General features: G+C 50.6%; 1 protein-coding gene and 1 non-coding gene across 11 annotated transcripts in view; both read left to right on the forward strand.

Moving 5' to 3' along the window:
- The window catches only part of STIM1 (stromal interaction molecule 1), a 111,239-nt gene that overhangs the window by 23,463 nt on the left and 68,769 nt on the right, over positions 1–19,007 (forward strand). For 8 of the 10 annotated variants that reach the window (XM_063328460.1, XM_063328465.1, XM_063328535.1 and 5 more), the window contains one exon: positions 18,576–18,709. In XM_063328460.1, coding sequence (XP_063184530.1) covers positions 18,576–18,709 — 134 coding nt within the window. The remainder of the gene's footprint in view (positions 1–18,575; positions 18,710–19,007) is intronic. The other 2 variants (XM_063328475.1, XM_063328508.1) reach the window with 1 other exon arrangement.
- On the forward strand, positions 8,226–8,297 carry TRNAP-CGG (transfer RNA proline (anticodon CGG)). Its single transcript has one exon. It is a non-coding gene; the product is annotated as a tRNA-Pro (tRNA).

Genomic DNA, 19,007 nt, shown 5'->3' on the forward strand with positions numbered 1-19,007 from the left:
AAGGGTTGGAGAACACTGTATAGGGGACGTTTCTTTGGTTGAGTTTGGGTGAGTAGGAGGATAATGGAATGACCGGGAAGGGTTTTTTTCCTGAAGAAGTCAAGTTAACAATTGCATTCTGTTCTTGAGGTCTAGTAGTGGTGGTTTTTGTCAGTGTTGGGTAGGTGGTTGGACACGGTGATCTGAAAGGTCCCTTCTAACCTAGGCAATTCTATGATTCTAATAATTAAGGTGTGTTTTTGCAGAACAGTGTTTTCCTGCTAGGTCCACCTGTGGGTGTGACGATGGCGAGCAGCATCTCGCCTTGGCACGGCCCTGCTCTGTAAACAGTTGTGCTCTTGAATGGGAGAGAAGAACTTTGCTGGTTTCAGGGGGAAAAAAAAAAAGTCTTGCAAATGAGAAAATGTTTTAAACTACAGGGATCTGTTTCCAGGGAGCTTGGTGGATGCAGCAGTGCTGTTACCCCCCAGGATGGTTTATTTGCGAGCGGCAGCCGATCCCTTCTTGCCGTGGGAAAGGGACGGAGCAGAGCCTCCAAAAGGGCACTGAGCAAAGGCTCCGTTTTCTGCTCTCTAGAACTTCTGTGAAAATTTGAATCGTCGGCTCTTGGTAAGACACATGAGGGATAAATAAGGTTAAAATTGGGAGAAGCTGGCCTTGTATGGCAGCATGGGAATGGCGCCGCTTCGCTTGAATTAATTAATCAGAAGCTTTGTCTGTGAAGGGGCTGTGGGGATGCTCGGTTCAGGCTGTTGCGATATGAGGAGGAGGAGGAGGAGGGCAGGCATGCGGGCAAGAGGTCCTCCTGCTTTGTCCATTCGCAGAGCTTTTCCTCCTGGGACAATGTGCTCCTTCAGCGGTCCTTGGAATCCGTGACCGCAAGAGAGACGGGATTTCGGCTCAGGGGCTGCAGGTTCCGGAAAGAAGAGCAGAGGAAAAGGACCCCACCAAAAAAGCCCCTATAAAGCAACAGTTCTGGAAACTTTGCTTTGGTCCAAGCATTGAGTATGCTTAATTTTGCTAAATTGCTTAATTTTGGCTGGTCGAGAGACTAGGGTGTAAGCCTGGCCTTTGCGTCGATTCTGCGCTACCCACCTCGTAGATGCAGGAAGGTGGTTTCAGAAACCCTCCACCCCCACACTGCTCGTATTGGAAGTCTCTTTAAATTCCTAAGGGAACTCCCCCAAGTCATGAACTGATAATGCAATAAAACATAACGGGAATACATTAGCGTGAACCGTCTCTGGCCAGAGGAGCTGTTTGGGTCTGAAAGTGCTTCACCATCGCCATGTCAGATCTTTGCAGAAATCAAGCCTTCAAAGGAAGGCTCGGTTGGCGCGAAGAGCTGCCGCCTGCGGTTCTGCTTGCTGGCCTGAGGAAGGATGACCTAGGAGAAAGGGTTTAGTCCTCCTGTTATAAAAAGCAGGCTCACCTTTTCCTATCCTTTCCTGTCTCTGCAGTGGGAAACGCCAGGCGGCCGTGCTTTGGATTGAGAGCGATGTGCGCCCGCTGGGGGCTGATGGGGCTCAACCCAGCAAGGGGTTGGTCCATGTCTGGAGCAAACACGTTTTACTTAGAGTTGCTTTAAGTATTCCTCAGCACCTTTAGTCTGTGGTACCTGCATGGACAGGCAGGTTTGACCTTTAGGAGCAATCCGTGGTGATTTTCTCTTCCTGAAGCTGCCGTCTTTATGGCTGCGCAGGAAAACTTGTCGGCTCTACGGGCTGCTTGTGGGCGCTGGGCCGGTGGGCAGCCGCTTGCAGGTGCATGGACCTAAGCCACTGTTCCTCTTATCTCTTATCCTGTAAAAAAAATAAGGCAGAGATAAGAGAGGAAGAACAGAGAGATAGTTTCTATGGAGTGGGTGTGATTTGACTACTCCCTTCCAGCATTATGAACACGACTGACTGCTCCTCCGTGCCGGCCTGGGAGCTGCCCGGTCCCACCGCCTGCACAAGCTGAATGAAATACTCACACGCAAGAAACCAGTTCAGCCTTGATGCGCAACTCCTTTATAGAAAGCTCTTGGTAAAAAGGATGATCGCTTTTTAGAAGTGATTTTAATTTTGACAAGTGAGGATGAAATATTTAAAATCATAAAAGCAGGTCCCTGATTTAATGCCCGTGGGAGGACAGAGAGAAGACGGAGCGAGACTCTTCTCAGGTTTGCAAGGGTAGGGGGAGAGGCAGTGAACACAGATCACAGCAGGGGAATTTCTCATTAAATATTAGGGAGGTGTTTTCATAACGAAGGTAGTCAGGCATTGAAACTGGGGCTCAAAGAGGTGGTGAAGCCTCCAGCCTTGGAGATACCAGAACTCAACTGGACGGGGCCATGAGCAGTCTGACCTAAGCTGGCACCTCTTGGTTGAAGGATGAGAGCAGGAGGAGTTCTGTGCATGAAGGGACAAGGGAGTTACACACCCTTCAGTATTCAAATAGTGAAATTATCCAACCGTTAGCGATACAAGTAGCTGCAAAGCAAAAGCTGCTTTGTGTGCCGAAGCTTGCTGCTGCTTGCAGCCGCTCTTCCCGGTTAGGCTGATGTATGTCTACGAGGAAGCAAACGTTTTCTCCTGTGAACCCAATTAGGATGTATGAAGAGCCTCCAAATTTTGCAGATAACTTTTTGAAGCAGTCTTAGTAGTAGTTGTAAGGATCACATTTAAAAAAAACCCAACACGCCACTAACCAAGCAAGGAAGCCAAACCACCACTGTTCTAGCTAAAGCCAAAAATCATGGGGTAAAATGCATTTTCAACCTGATTTACTGATGTGTGCATTTTTGTACTCCGATGTCAGCCGATGTAATCAGTCAGGTTGCGTCACCATGGGGGTGACATAATTCAGGAGACAATGATCAGCCCGTGTGAAGGAGAGGAAAATTGAGGTAGGAGCGTGAGTGATAGGGGGAGAACGTCTCCTGCGGAAGAAAGCTGTTTGGAGCAGGCTGGTCTGCTGATGGCTGGTGCCGGTGGGCTGTGGGGCTCCATGGGAAGCTGCAGACCCGGTGGTGGTCTCAGCAGGGAGCAGAGCCAGCTGCTGACCCCCTGATGGTGGCTGGGAAGTGGCTGCACAGGCTGGTCCATGTCACAGCCGAGGTGGCAGCAAGGGCTGTGTCCCACCTGCAGGAGACCCTCTGCAGGTACCCGTGCTGCTTCCCTTCGTGCAGCCTGTCTGTAATTCTGTCCTGTAATTCTGCAAGTTCTCCTCTCACACTTTTATTTGACTTTTTGGAGGTAGCCGGAGCAGTGCTGATTTACGTTTAGGTGGATACTGGTGGTACAACTTCATTTAGACTGAAGATAAAACTGAGTCCTACCTCCACACTGCGCAGGAGCCAAGCGGCTCAGCTTGGAGCTGGTCTGGCACCTCCTCTGCGTCTGGAGACACAACCACAGTGCTGATGTGTTCCTTCCTTGCCTGTGGAATGCTTTAGACTTCTTTAAGCTCTCCTTCCTTTCCTAAGTTCTTTGAAGTGTTGTATCTCCTTTGATCGTAGGGTTGGCCTCCAGAAGAGAGCTGTGGTCAGGGTGGCTGGGGCCAGAGCGGTTCTCAGCGTTGTTGCTGAGGCTGAGGGGTGCGTGATGCTGTCCCCCTTGTATCCCCTTCTGTCCCCCCCATGTCCCCAGTGTTACTCTGTGCCTTCGGGCAGCAGCATGGTTCCACCTGGGAAACTAGGTTAACGGTTGGACTTGATGATCTTAAAGGTCTCTTCCAATCAAAACAATTCTATGATTCTATGAAACAGCCCGATGCAAATTGCTGTGGCCTGTGCAGGCCACATCAGATCACGGGGAGCGGTGGAGGGCAGAGGTGTCCCTCCGAGGGACCTGGACAAGCAGAAGTGGGCTGGCAGAAGCCTTTGTTAAACCTGGAGTTGAACAAAAGCAAGCGCGAGGTCTTGTGTCTGGGACAGACAAACTCTGCTCAGCGATACGGGCTGGGGCCAACTCTCTGGGAAGCAGCTCTGCAGAACAACATCATAGAATCATTTAGGTTGGAGAAGACCTTCAAGATCATTGAGTCCAACTGTTAACGCAGCACTGCCAAGCCCACCACTAACCCATGTCCCTCAGCACCACGTCTACACGTCTTTTAAACAGAAGTTGCCCGTGGGCAGAATGCCCTTGGGTGAGGGAGGCAGGAGAGGGTCCAAGGAGGTGGTCCTCTTCTTTATCAGGGTCTTCTGATGCTGCATCTGGAGCACTGTGTCTGCGTTGGGGCTCCCCAGCACAGAGAAGGGGTGGACGTGCTGGAGTGGGTCTACCAGACCCGCTATGGTGGTTGGGGCTCTATTCCAGCCTGGGGCAGAGGGAGGGCATGGGGAGACCTGGCCTCTGACTCGCAGCCACCCCATTGTGCTGCTCAGAGGTGGAGCCAGACCCTTCCCGGAGGTGCCCAGCGCACACGGGCTGCGACACGGGGAACCCCGACCACAATTAGGGGGGAAAATCACTGTACAAGTGGTCAAATCCTAGAGGGGCTGGGGGGAGGTTGTGGGGTTTCCATCCTGGGTGACCTGGCCTGAGTTAGAGCTGCTTTGGGCGGCTCAACCTGGATGAGCTCCAGGGGTCCCTTCTCATCTACCCCGACGTTATTCCATGGTTGGGATTTTATGAGTCTGTAATTTTATTTGGCATCTTTATTGCATAATGCATCGCTCTGGAGGTAACTTTGACTAGCCCTGAGGTAAATCCTGTTCTATTCTGGTCCTGCCTGAATAATAAAATTAGAAATATGCTTGTATTAGGTGTTAAGCATTTATCAATTTATTTATCAAGGCATTTATCTTGCTCTCTGAGAGCAAGAGGGGAATTACGTATTTCTCTGCCACCTTGTGAAAGCTACCACAATTTTTGCTTGTGTTGCAACATAAAATTATGTATCTTGAGCTCTTCTTGCTCCCAGTGTTTTTTGCAGCATGTATCACGTACCGGAGTGCCAGGAGCTGGGGACTGGGAGTCCCTGGCTTTGGGCGAGCGCTGCTGCGGTAACGGCTCACGTGGGTCAAGGGTGATGAGATGGAACGGCAGAAATATTGTGGGTTTTTCTTTGATTTCTTCGCAGCTTTCTTTGGCGTCTCAAATTTTTCAGGCAGGAATGACTCACTCATCCATTATGTGGTTTCCTGACTTTTAGCAATTTTTCTTTCACTTAAAAAATAATAATTATTAGCTTTGAATCACCGTGCTCGGCAGCCAGCATTCAAAGCCGCGCACCGTGGGCTGTGGCTGACTGGAGCGGCTGACTCACGTCTGTTTTCAGATTGACATTGATTTCTTCCCACCCCTTGCTGGGTTTCTGTCTTTCAAACTATCTGTAAGGCACGGAGCTGCTGGAGCGGCGCCAGAGGAGGCCCCGGAGATGCTGGGAGGGCTGGAGCCCCTCTGCTGGGAGGACAGGCTGAGTTTTGGGGGTTCAGCCAGGAGAAGAGAAGGCTGCGGGGAGACCTCGGAGCCCCTTCCAGTCCCTCAAGGGGCTCCAGGAAAGCTGGGGAGGGACTCTGGATGAGGGAGGGGAGCCATGGGACGAGGGGGAAGGGGTTTCCACTGCGAGAGGGGAGACTGAGCTGAGATCTCGGGCAGAAATTCTCGGCTGTGAGGGCGGTGAGCCCCTGGCCCAGGTTGCCCAGAGAAGCTGTGGCTGCCCCATCCCTGGAGGGGTTCAAGGCCAGGTTGGCCGGGGCTTGGAGCAAGCTGGGCTGGTGGGAGGTGTCCCTGCCCAGGGCAGGGGGTGGCACTGGGTGGCCTTTAAGGTCCCTTCCCACCCAAACCATTCTGTGATTCTATGAAATGAGCAGCAGTGCTGGGGATGTCGCTTGTTGAGCTCGGGGCGCATCAGCAGATGGCCATGGGCTTTGTCCCCCATCATTCCTGTCCCACCATGATTAGGGAGAGGAGAGCTGGTGGGAGCTCTCTGAGAGCACTGAGAGCATCCAGCCTGGTGGCTCACGGTCCCAGGTCCCCATGTGGCTGCGTCTGCGGAGATGGGGGGTGGTTGTATCTGGCACTGAAACAGGCTGGAGCTCCCTGGCCTGAGGAAGAGGTTGGGAGCACCGTGGGTGAGGGAAAAGCTCTGTTTGGCCTCTGGGAACATGGATGACGCTGTGTGGTTGGGGCAATGACTCCAGAAAAGTGGCTGTTTCGGAGCACTGGTGCAGAATTGCTCTTCCGAAATCCAAAAATTTCTATAATATTTTTATACTGAGAAATGTTTACACCTCAGCATTAATAAACATCCGTTACATCTAAAGATAAGTAACCTTATACCAAATTTAAAGCGAAGAAGGTCACTTTTCCCTAGAAGCATTAACCGAATCTGCTGGTTCTGGCCCCTGGAAAGCGGAGGGGCGGGAGGGGACCCTTCCCTATTGCGGCTCCTGTGGTGTGCTCTGTAAGTTCTGGAAACGGAGAGAACCTGCAGTGCAAAAGAAGTGAAGGAGAGATAAATCTCTTTGACGTTCTATGAATTACAATTACAGTTATACCTGTAATTCTGAAAATACTTTCACAAATTGTTTTGGGGGGCGTGGTGTGTGTGGAATGCATGTCTTGCGCTGGATCCGTAAAAGACAAATCTGTGCAGTGATGTCTTGGGTTTTGGTCGTGCACTGGCTTTGGAGACATGGAGGGTACCAAACACTAAATTAGAGACTGTTCAGTAACATAGGGAGAACGTAACCAATAGTCAGAAAAATGCCTGCAAGTCTGAAAAACCATCATATATTTATGCCATAAAGCAGAAGCTGGAAAAAAAAACCCCAAATTATGTCTGGTAATATTTTTTTTGTTGATAATTTGCAACTCTCGGAGAAAACAGCTGGTCACTTCCTTGATTAAATCCGTGTTCTGTGCGGCGATGGGGAAGCCCGGCTCTGCAGCACTGCTGCCCTCAGCAGATGTTTCTGTGGGGCCAGAGGGTGAAGCAACGGGAGCAGGACCATGGGAGCTGGGACCGAGCTTTTCCCAGGTGATGGATGGGATGGAAACTGGTGAGGTCCAACCTTGAGTACTCTGTCCAGTTTTGGGTACTCCAAGAAAGACCTGGAGGTGCTGGAGCATGTCCAGAGAAGGGCACCGGAGCTGGTGAGGGGTCTGGAGCACAAGTCTTGTGAGGAGCGGCTGAGGGAGCTGGGGGTGTTCAGCCTGGAGAAAAGGAGGCTGAGGGGAGACCTTCTCGCTCTCTGCAACTCCCTGAAAGGAGGATGTAGCCAGGGTGGGGTCGGTCTCTTCTCCCAAGGAACAGGCCATGGGACAAGAGGAAACGGCCTCAAGTTGCGCCAGGGGAGGTTTAGGATGGATATGAGGAAAAATTTCTTCCCCGAAAGGGTTGTCAAGCATTGGAAGAGGCTGCCCAGGGCAGTGGTGAAGTCGCCATCCCTGGAGGGATTTACAAGCCGGGCAGACGTGGTGCTGAGGGACATGGGGTAGTGGTGGGTTTGTCAGTGTTGGGTTGATGGTTGGACTCGATGATCTGACAGGTCCCTTCCAACCTGGACCATTCTATGATTCTATGAAAGAGCTGCCTCCTTCCGCTTGGAGGGCTGGAGGTCGCCCTGCGGCGTGGACCTCTCCTGCACCCACTGCCGTTGGCTGGCACAGCTTGGTCCTCTCCTCTCAATGAAGCGCTCACAGCAAGTCTGGGCAGCCGAGGAGCTTTCCTTCCTGGGAGGATTCTCTCCTCTGGGAATACTTGTTTGCATTGTCTGTCTCTCCAGGAATATGGATAGAGGTTACTTACGGAAATTAGCACAACATTGGAGCGTAAATTGCTGCTGCTCTTACTTTGATGAACTGCAGATGCTGGTGCTCCTGAAGCCCCTAAAGCCATGGAGCCAAGACTTTCAGAGAGCTGGAAGAAGGAGAGGGTTTATGTAGCCTGTGACTGGTGTCTTCTGGTGTTGGCATTTGCAATGCCAGCAGGTATCAGGTCTGTCTATCTACACGTGGCTGAATTGTTGCAGTTTTCAAATAACCCACAATATTGGCAGGTTTAAATTAATCAGTGAAACTTTACCTGTCTCCAGTGGAGGAGCTTCTACAGAACATGAGTTGTGAAAGGACAGTCATGTTGAGTGAAGGACGTCCTTAAAGTCGAATCCAGATGGCCTTCACTGATTGATACCGTTTTAATTACTCAATTTTGTTTGGTGCAAAAGAGGAGGAATGTGTAAACAGTGTGATTGCTTAGTTTGTTATTATCATGACCTCATTGGTGTCATCTGCTCGTTGGTCTAGGGGTATGATTCTCGCTTCGGGTGCGAGAGGTCCCGGGTTCAAATCCCGGACGAGCCCTCCTTTTTGGCCTCTTCTCCCAGGTGAATAATGACAGGACCAGAGGAAATGGTCTGCAGCTGCGGCAGGGGAGGTTGAGATTAGATATTAGGAAGAATTACTTCACTGAAAGAGTGGTCAGGCACTGGAACGACCTGCCCAGGGAGGTGGTGGAGTCACCATCCCTAGAGGTGTTTAAGAAATGCCCAGATGTGGCACTTCAGGGCATGCTCTAGTGCCAGAGATTGTAGGGGTTTTTTTGGTGCGTGTATGGTTGGACTCGATGATCTCAAAGGTCCCTTCCAACCATGAAGATTCTCTGATTCTATGATTATGAAGTAACCCAATCTCTCGTTATTCCAGCCCATTATAACTTTTTCCTGCCCGTGGGGTATTTTGGCTTCTGCTGCTCATCTTGCAGACAGACTCGACATGGTATTTTTCTAGCTGACTTTAGGCGAAACCGTTTTGACTTCCAGGGTGGTACTAAAACAACTGTTCCTATCTTATTTAGACAGCCCAACAGAAATATTACGCAGTCCTTGGGCCTGAGGAAAGCAAACAGAAGTTTCTCAGGAAGGAAATATCTGAAATCGGCAGTTTGAGCACCCAAGCCAGGGTGCCGAGATCTGCTCTGGAGAGGTCTGGGAGCGACGGGGCAGACAGAATCATGCCCCAACGCTGGGTTGGTGGCGTGGCCAGGAGATGGGATGGTTTATCAAAAATGGGCTGTGTGTGGGGACAGGGCAGGAGGGGTGGTGGGCACTGTTAGGACGGGACGATATGGGCCCAGGGGGTGGTGTGAGGCTGGTGGTGGTTGGTGGTGGGTTCTTCCCACCCCATGGCGGGAAATAAGTCTGTTTTGTTCTGTGGGAAATCTTTTTTGGGGGGTGAGGATATTTTTTAACGTGTTGGAAAGAGCAAAGCATTTGAAGAGGAAGAGACAGACTGAGAGAGCTGGGGGTGTTCAGCCTGGAGAAGAGAAGGCTCCGCGGAGACCGTGGAGCCCCTTCCAGTCCCTCAAGGGGCTCCAGGAAAGCTGGGGAGGGACTCTGGATGAGGGAGGGGAGCCATGGGACGAGGGGGAAGGGGTTTCCACTGCAAGAGGGGAGATTGAGCTGAGATCTCGGGCAGAAATTCTTGGCTGTGAGGGCGGTGAGCCCCTGGCCCAGGTTGCCCAGAGAAGCTGTGGCTGCCCCATCCCTGGAGGGGTTCAAGGCCAGGTTGGACGGGGCTTGGTGCTCCTGAAGCCCCTAAAGCCATGGAGCCAAGGCTTTCAGAGAGCTGGAAGAAGGAGAGGGTTTATGTAGCCTGTGACTGGTGTCTTCTGGTGTTGGCATTTGCAATGCCAGCAGGTATCAGGTCTGTCTATCTACATGTGGCTGAATTGAGGGGGTGGCACTGGATAATCTTTAAGGTCCCTTCCCACCGAAACCAGTCTGTGATTCTGTAAGAGTGGGATACCCAGGGTTTGCCCTGGAGGGGACTGTGTGGAAACAAGGGTTAAAAAGGGTTTTGCTGCTGGTTGCAGGGAAGAACAAGGATGTTTGGGAAAAAAAGGGGTGAAGCTTTGCTGAGAGGATATCAATAACCTGTTGTATGGAGAAGATGAAGGCAGCTAATTGCAATCAGTGATGAGGGAATTAATGGTAGTAAATAGATGCTGAGCTTGTGCCAAGGAGAGATGCCCATTTGTGGAAGAAATATTTAATTGCAGAAGAGCCAGTGGCTGTACAGCAGTGTCACTGTGCTGGCTAATTCCCTCCCGTACCCGTCTCAAGCTGACGGTGGTGACCTGAAGAGAGATGAGTGTCTGCAGATGGATCGCTGAGGGCTTCCTCCTGCATCTGTTCCACCTTGCACAGCTTTGTCACGGTGATCCTGAGAGATGAGGGCATTTTCCAGGAAGCGGTGGCTGCCGTCAGAACAGGGGGGATGGCTTTGGCCCCGTGAGTTCTGTGTGGGCTGTTTCTCTGAACACTATTATTAGCTGGTTTGCGAACGTTTGCAGTTGGACCTTCCAGCGGAGGTACCCAAGGGCATTGTTACTTCCTCTGAAAGCGTATCAGAGATCAAATGGTCCAATCTCTGGTTGTATTTACATTTTTTCTAGACTGTTTAATTTGAGTTAGGTGCAGGGTTTGTTGTTTGGGTTTTTTTTTTTTTTTTTTTTACATCGTGCAAGCTGTTTCATTAAAGGAAAAAAAAGTGTATCTTTGAACTCCTGCTGATCTGTACTTAGTAGGTGAAGGTTTTCCAGTGGGACTCACCAGTTGGGTTACTTGTGCTCGGGTGAGGATCTGAGCCCATCTGTGCCGCAGAAGCCGTTTGCAGCCCCTCGTGTGAAGTGTGGTGGAAAACTGGCTGCCTTCAGTGAATGTCTATTCCACTGTCTGCTGCAGACCCCACTGCTTCAGAGGGGATGATAATTTAACACGGCAGCAAGAGGACGTGAATAATTTAGTGGTGTTGGGCGAGACGCTTGCTTGAATGCTCCTGATGAAACTCCCTTCAGCTGGAATCTTCTACCTACGAAAACCGCTATGAAAATAGGCGGTTGGAGTTCCTTGGCTCCGGGGGAGGTGGGAAGATGGATGAGGTCCGTGTTTGCAATGCCAGGGAGTTGTGAGCGACTCCTTGATGTAACGAGAGTCGCACGTTGCCGCCTTCCAGAGCGAGACGTCGTGCCCGGCCTCCGCACCTCCCAGGGAAGGAATTTTACTGCCACGGGAACTAGTTAAAAAAGAATAGGGAAAGGTTAAAATCCCAATTTGTTTGACAAGTTTGCCTTTTTCTAAACCAAAAAGGTTTATATGTGAATTTTCCACATGCATTTGTGAACAAGCATTCCGTGTGCAACGTGGAGTAGTGGCTGACAGTTGTCTGCATAGCAGATAACATCCAGCTGTACAGCGCGAACTTGTCGTATACAAATACTGTGAGTACTTTTATGACAGTGGAAGTGGTTATATACACTCACAACTTGCCAGGCTCCATTGTTTGGTAATTAGAGCTGGAAAACCGATGGCTGCTCTGCCTTTTCTGCCTTGCTCGCCGTGCTGCTGCTCTGTAGCCTTGCAAAATACCCGGTTCCCTTCCATTTTCCTCATCCCTCAAGGGGGAACGGCAACCTCTGTGTACCGTCCTTACAAGACCAGTTAATGTTTTTGTTTCCTTGGCACTTTTTTATTTGAAAACTGGAGTTTTTGGAGGAACCCCGAGCGAGGAAGTTAAGCTGAGTCCTTGTTTATATTAGTGAAATACGTAAACAATTCTTTTTTCCCCAAATGTAAGATTATTTTTTTTTTTTGGCTGCCCTTCCAGTGTTTATAAAAGTGAGTTATGTAAATGACAATTCTTATAATTAAACTCCTGTCTAATCCTATCCCAACGGCTGCTCCTGTTACAAAGCGCCGTGCTACTGGGGGCAATTGGCGGCGATGGCGTTAGCGCAGCTTTCCAGCAGTCTTGGAGATAATGGGACTTCGCAGGAGAAAATTGAAAGAACCTGAAATTAAACAAACAGAAATCTCATTAGAGAGAATCTCCCACGAGAAGGGAAATAAAATACTTGCATTGTTACCGAGTCGCTGGGGCTTGCAGGAACCTCTAGAGATTGTCCTCTCCAGATGGTCCTCTCCAGCCCTGCTCGGGCAGGGTCACCCGGAGCTGGTTGGCCAGGGCTGTGTCCAGTTGAGTTTCAACTGCCTCCATGGATGGAGACCCCCCACCCGCTCTGGGCAACTTCTGCCAGTGCTTTTGACCACTTTTAGAGTAAAATATCTTTTCTGATGTTTAAGTCGGATTTCCTGTATTCCAGTTTGTGCTGCTGCCTCTTGTCCTTTCAGAGCACTCTGAGCTGACGAGGCAGTCGCAGCAGGAGAAGGTGTGGGACTGGAAAGTATCATTTCTCCTACAAAGTTTCATAAGCCATGTTTTTTAAATCTGTTGATAAAACCAGCCCAAGCTGCTTTTCATGGTAGGTGTCACTCCAGCCCTGCCTGGTCCACTGTGGCACGTAGGCCTAAGCGTCCATGGATGATCTCCTAGGTGGTGGCACCCGTTGGGATGGCAGCAAGGTCCCTGAGCAGTCTGCTTTTAGGAAGAAATCCTTTACTGTAAGGGTGGTGAGGCACTGGAACAGGTTGCCCAGGGAAGCTGTCAGTGGCCCATCCCTGGAGGTGTTCAAGGCCAGGCTGGATGAGGCTTTGGGCGGCCTGGTCTAGTGGGAGGTGTCCCTGCCCAGGGCAGGGGGGTTGGAACTGGATGGTCTTTAAGGTCCCTTCCAACCCGAACCATTCTGTGATTCTGTGAGATTGCGAAATCCCATTAGTGGGGGAGAGCGAGCCCCGAGGGGTAAAGTGGGTGGGTGTGAGTTCAGAACAATGGCAGGAGGAGGGATGTAAAGATGGCATGTGTTGATAGCGCCCAGGCCATCATGGCCGTCTATCAGGACACCGATGGGTTAGAAGGGACTCTTTGTTCTGAAAGGAAGGACAGGTTGTAGCTATTGAGAGGTGATAATGGGGAGGTAAAGAGCAGGGCTGGAGGCACAAACCGACAGGATGAAGAGACAAAAGATTCCTGATGACTCGGAGAGGTGGGGTGGGAGGGTCAAAATGATGGTGTCAGCTCCTGAGGGGTCCAGCAGTCACCCCCCTAAGTCCTGATGTGCTCTGCCACCGAAGAAGAATGAGTTGGGACAAGGGATGAGGACCAGTGTCGTCTTTGTAGAAACTGATGTAGCAAAAATCAGTGCCGGGCCTTCTGGAAGAGGAAGATGTTAATTAAACAAAACCAGTTTTGCATTCTTTTAAAGCTTTCACTCACTGAAGATGCCACATGTTGTTTCCAAGTGGCCTGACGTGCAATGTCATTGTGTGTGCCGTGGAGGACAAGGCGTGCTGGCTATTAAACCCTCATTTACAATATCAACCGGTCACTAGGAACCCAAGAGATGACCTGGCTTTTGGATAGGTCTTTTTTTGTCTCCCTTTAGGGAGACAAGTGTTATTTTTTGCTTAATCTTCCATAAATCTTAGGCAAGGTTGCTGCCCCTGGCATTTTTTTCTTCATTTTGGGTATTTTTACAGCCGCAGCCTGTTTTCCCGTTGAGATAACGGGGAATGGCCCATGCCCTCTGGTGGAACCTCCTGACCATTCTGTTATCAGTGCAGGGTCTTCTGCTGATTAAATCGCTTGCGCCCTTATTTGGGCTTTTTCTGGCCTTGATGCAAACAACAAATTCCTCGCTATTTACTGGCTTGATTGCTGTTGATTGGGTGCTTGGTTATCAACACATGCCATTCTTGCAGCCAGTGCTTTACGCAGTTGTGCCTCATCCTTAGCCTTCCGCATTACAAATGCCCACGGGTTGTCCTCGGGGCTGCAAGAAATCTGGGCAAAATCACTTCAATACCTGTGTCTCGTGGCCTGAATGCTGGATGGACCACTCGGATGAGCATGGTTTGGGGTTATATGGTTGTGAAAGTGTTAATATGAATAAACTCACTCTTGTTTTATAATAACATGACCTTTCCTTCCTATAATTTAAACTTTGCCAGAGCGTTGATACGTTCATTGCTATAATAATAAGCACAGGCTAAGAACAAGATGATCACGTAATATTTTGGGAGATATCTCTTAGCCTGGTTTCATTTTTCCTTCTGAAGTCGAGTCCAAAGGCAGTATGAATACGATAACCATCCTGGGTTCTTGCTCTCTGTGGTGGAGATCAGCGTGACAAATCACTGCAGAAAAGGCCCAGCCCAAAGTTCTGAGCTAATTTTGCAATAACTACCAAGAAAACTCTTGCAGGGTAGGAGAGGAAAACCAAATCTGCGCAAATCGATGTTAGGGCATCTGATAATATTTAAAATAATTATGCCAAGTTCCTCTCCCTTGCCAATTATAATCAAGAAAAATTACACAGATGAAAACTGCTTCCCCCTGGTTGCTATGCAGTGCTCGGACAATGTTGTGGCCGCGCTATGAAGTGCCGTTAGTCACCTTCCGCTCCCTTTTGTCCCCGAAGGTGTCATGGAAGGAGGGAGGCTTCCTGGCACACCCCAGCAGGGAAACACTGACTTCACCCCCTGGGCAGCCACCGTTCCTTACGCCCTGCCCGCCATGGCGTTGTCCTTGGCTGCTGCTTCGGTTGCTCTGTGTTGATATTCCAGATGTTTTTCCCAGGTCCAAGCGGTGGCTCAGTGAGCCCAGGTGTCCCTTATCTCCACCAGATTCCTATGGCAGCTGGCCACGAGCAGCGCAGGGGAGAGGACAGCCCTGCTGTGCTGGGAAAGGGAGAGCTTTCTTGGCTTGCTCACTGCTTTGGGTCACCAGTTTGCAGGGCTGCTGGGCTCTCCTGGCTGTATGGATGGCCACGAATTCATGCAGAATAAACTTCACGAGGTTTGTGAAGCAGCAGGACACCAGCCCAGCCTCTTCAGGAACGCAGAAGTGTCTCCATCATCGTCCAACCACCTTGCCGTTATCTATCAGGAGGAGCAGTGTGTCCCAGACTTACTTTTTTCTTCTTCTGCTAATGAATGCAGAACCCCAAAACTTTAGACGGAGCCTCATGCCCCAAGCGCAGCCTTTGCCATGCTGGACCTCATGGGAAGGGTCTTGTCTAGACCCTGGTTTGGTCATGGGAGCTGGTGTGGGGACACAGCTCCGTGTCCAGCAACCGGGGCACAGCGGCTTGTCAGCGGGGGGAGGAATTGCTCTTTTTATGACCTTTTATGATTTTTTTCTGCTTCTTACAAACATTTTATGTGTGGTGCTCTCGTAGGGAAACTTGAAAAAATCTGATTTACTCAGTTCTGGATAACTTTTTTATTTTTTCAAACTGAAGCCAGCAAAGGATGGATGGGCAGCAATAGGGGTGTGGGATAATTTGGACTGGAGAGAGAGAAAATGGATGTTAATGGAATTTGGTAGAGACGGCCAGATCTTTGCATTTGGAAATAAATGCAGGGAGGCGTGGTGGGTCTGGTTTTTCCAAAGCTAAACTGTTTTACATTTTCTCCTGGATTTTTTTTCCCCACAACTAAACAAAGTAGAAGGAGGAGATTGTGCATCATAGAATCATAGACTGTGTTGGGTTGGAAGGGACCTTTAAATGCCATCTAGTCCCACCCCCCTGCAGTAAGCAGGGACATCAACTAGATCAGGTTGCTCCGAGCCTCATGAAGCCCGGCCTTGAATGTCTCCAGGGATGGGGCCTCCACCACCTCTCTGGGCAACCTGGGCCAGTGTCTCACCACCCTCGTTGTAAAGAACTTCTTCCTAATGCCTAATCTACACCTACCCCTCTAAATCATCATCATATTACCACCAAACCTATAAATGCAGCCCAAATTATGCCAGTTCCAGGTCTGGCAATATGTGTAACCCACAGAATTGCTGTGATACAAGACATGTTGTCATTGATCAGAGTGTCCTAAAAAGAAGTCACCAAAGAAAACGTGACCCCGAGCCCCAGTGGTGGGACTTGGGGGTGGGTGGGTGTTACACCCCGAGGGAGCAGAGCTTGGGGCTCTGTCCTGTCCGTGCTGGGTCCACCTCACATCACCCCGGTGGGTGAGTCTTGTCCGTAGATGTGGACTCCTGCTCAGCCAGGTTTGCACAATGGGGAGTTTCTTATGGTGGGATCTACATTGAAGCATCGACAGCCATGGACAGTGAGGGGACAAAGCCAGCCAGGAGCTGCCAGGGTGGTGGTACCTGCCCCATCTGTGGTTCTTGCTGCGCACTGTGCGTGCCCATATGCTGACCTCCCGCTGGTGCTGTTCTGCAGCAGGAGATTGTAGAGCACATCTTTTCCCCCCATTCCATTGTGCCATCTGTCCTCTGCCTCTGCGGTCCCCAAAGCGTGGTTGGCTTTTCGTGTCAGAGAGCCCATTTTCAAAAACCTGCTTTTGGAATTAAACCGGGTGCCTCCTCTTGATAAATACGGATTGTCTGTGGGCCACCAAAGGCCACCTCGGAGAAGTGGGGTGTCTGAAAGGCCTTAGTGTCTGATCCCCTGCACGTGTCGGTGGCAGGGCTGAGGGTGCAGGTACCGGGGACATGCACGGCATCGGCATGGGCTGCCCGCAGTGGCACCAAGTCACAGACCGAAGGACCCATTTGGACGGTTTGCTCAAAAGGTTTGAAAAAGAGAGGCTTTTAGGTAGGAACGAACCCTGCTCTGATCAGGACGCACACTGATGCCGTACCAGCAATAGAGGGCTGCACCAGTAGAGCTGCCTGTGTCACAGATTTTAGGGTTTATCTACCAGTTTTTAGCCCAGCGTTGGAGATTAGGAGAATGTTCTTCTTAAACAGCTCTAAAGGATAGACCAGACCTGGAATTTTAGGGCCGTTCTAGTTTTTAAGATTTTTTTGGTTTGTAGTTTTGAGGGTGTTTGTGTTTGCTCTTTCCCAGTGTGGGGGTGGGGGCTCTGGACTCGGGGGTGGTAGGGCATGGCAGATGGTGTCTGTGACAGTGGCGGTTATCCGTACTTCATCATTGTTATCAGCAAAGTGTAACTGGATTTGGATTTGGGTCTTTGCTCTCTACAACTCCCTGAAAGGAGGGGGTAGCCAGGGGGGGTCGGTCTCTTCTCCCAAGGGACAGGCCATGGGACAAGAGGAAACGGCCTCAAGTTGCGCCAGGGGAGGTTTAGGATGGATATTAGGAAAAATGTCTTCACTGAAAGGGTTGTCAAGCATTGGAAGAGGCTGCTCAGGGCAGTGTTGGAGTCACCATCCCTGGAGGGATTTAAAAGTCGGGCAGACGTGGTGCTGAGGGACGTGGGGTAGTGGTCGGTTTGTCAGCATTGGGTTGATGGTTGGACTCAATGATCTGAAAGGTCCCTTCCAACCTCGACCATTCTATGGTTCTATGATTAAAACCTTATAATCTCCCTAGTTCACAGAATGGTCTAGGTTGGAAGGGAGCTTTAAGATCATCCAGTGCCACCCCCTGCCCTGGGCAGGGACACCTCCCACCAGCCCAGCTTGCTCCAAGCCCCGGCCAACCTGGCCTTGAACCCCTCCAGGGATGGGGCAGCCACAGCTTCTCTGGGCAACCTGGGCCAGGGGCTCACCGCCCTCACAGCCAAGAATTTCTGCCCAAGATCTCAGCTCAGTCTCCCCTCTTGCAGTGGAAACCCCTTCCCCCTCGTCCCATGGCTCCCCTCCCTCATCCAGAGTCCCTCCCCAGCTTTCCTGGAGCCCCTTGAGGGACTGGAAGGGGCTCCAAGGTCTCCGCGGAGCCTTCTCTTCTCCAGGCTGAACCTCCCCAACTCTCTCAGCCTGTCCTCCCAGCAGAGGGGCTCCAGCCCTCCCAGCATCTCCGGGGCCTCCTGGACTCACTCCAACAGCTCCGTGTCCTTCTAGTCCAAAGGACTAAATGCACGTGAAGGTGATAGTCGCCTGCACAGGATGGTGAGCAAGTGCCCCGTTATTCACAGCAGATACAGCGTCTGTAGCGGCAGTGTGAGAAAATCCATCTACTTTTCCTATAAAAATGCTTTTCTTAGCTCGGGAGGATCATCTTAGAGTTCGGGTTGAGCTCATACGTAATTTGGACTTTTGTGCTTAATTCCTAGGAGTTCAGTATGAACTTGGTTTGATTTTTTGGGCATGAGACCTTTCTGATGGGAACTGGGCCAGGAGCTCTTAAACTGGTTTCGTGACGACCTCGGAGCAGTCACCCCTGGGTAGTTCTTAATCATTATCTGCTCATAGTGAATCTGCTGCAGCCTCTGTGGAATAAAAGGGCTTTGTTTCATGCATGTCATACAAAGATCTCACCTTTGGGGGATTTTCGATGCTGGTCTCTCGGTGCTCGTCTGTGGTCGTCGTGGTGAGCCGTAGAAGGGATGGATCAGCTGCGTTTGGTGCTTACATGGACACAGGCACGCAGCAAAATTTAAAGTGTTAGTGTTGAAATGTGGAAAAATATGTGGAAAACAAGCCAGAAAAATCGGTTTCGTAATCAGGAAGAAGGCTAACTTTTTTAATTGACGTGTTACATAAACATACGACTCTTACTGTCGAAACGTCTTCGCTAGACCCTGCGCCAACACTAACAACTTCTGAGTGAGAAATGAAGCTCAGAAATAGGAGGTAAAATACAGTGCAGCCCCCCCGCGCCCTGTCGGAGGGTCATCGGCTATGAGACCTGCCCCGGGGCGGGGGGGGCCGGGGCGGTGGAAAGGCTTTTCCAAACCCAAGAAGCTTGGTGAGAAAACAGGTGGGCAGATGTTTTTGGTCCAGGCTGCCTAACGCGGGTGTCCTCTCCCTCAGCAGAGTTCTGCCGCATTGACAAGCCCCTGTGCCACGATGAGGACGAGCAGCTCAGCTTCGAAGCCGTCCGCAATATCCACAAGCAGATGGACGACGATGCCAACGGCAACGTGGACGTGGAGGAGAGCGACGAGGTTGGTCCCGTTACGGCTCGTGCTGATGGGGCGGGAGAGGGGCTGAAATGCCAGGGTGCGACCTCTGAGGCCGTGGGCCAGGGGAGGCAGCGTGCCACCCTGAGCCAAGTTTCTGATGCAAACGGTGTATTTCAGAGCTGTAATCTTTAGTCTCTGTGGTGTTTCCTCTGCTCTGGGCCTTCCTCGCCACTTAATCTTTTTCTCCACGCAAGGTAACACCAATGTATTCCAATACTAAAAGAGAAGGAGATTGGTTTACATGATTGTTGTTATTATTTCATTCCTTTTTTCATTGGGG

This window comes from Chroicocephalus ridibundus, chromosome 1, assembly GCF_963924245.1.
Source record: "Chroicocephalus ridibundus chromosome 1, bChrRid1.1, whole genome shotgun sequence".
Classification (NCBI taxonomy): Eukaryota; Metazoa; Chordata; class Aves; order Charadriiformes; family Laridae; genus Chroicocephalus; species Chroicocephalus ridibundus.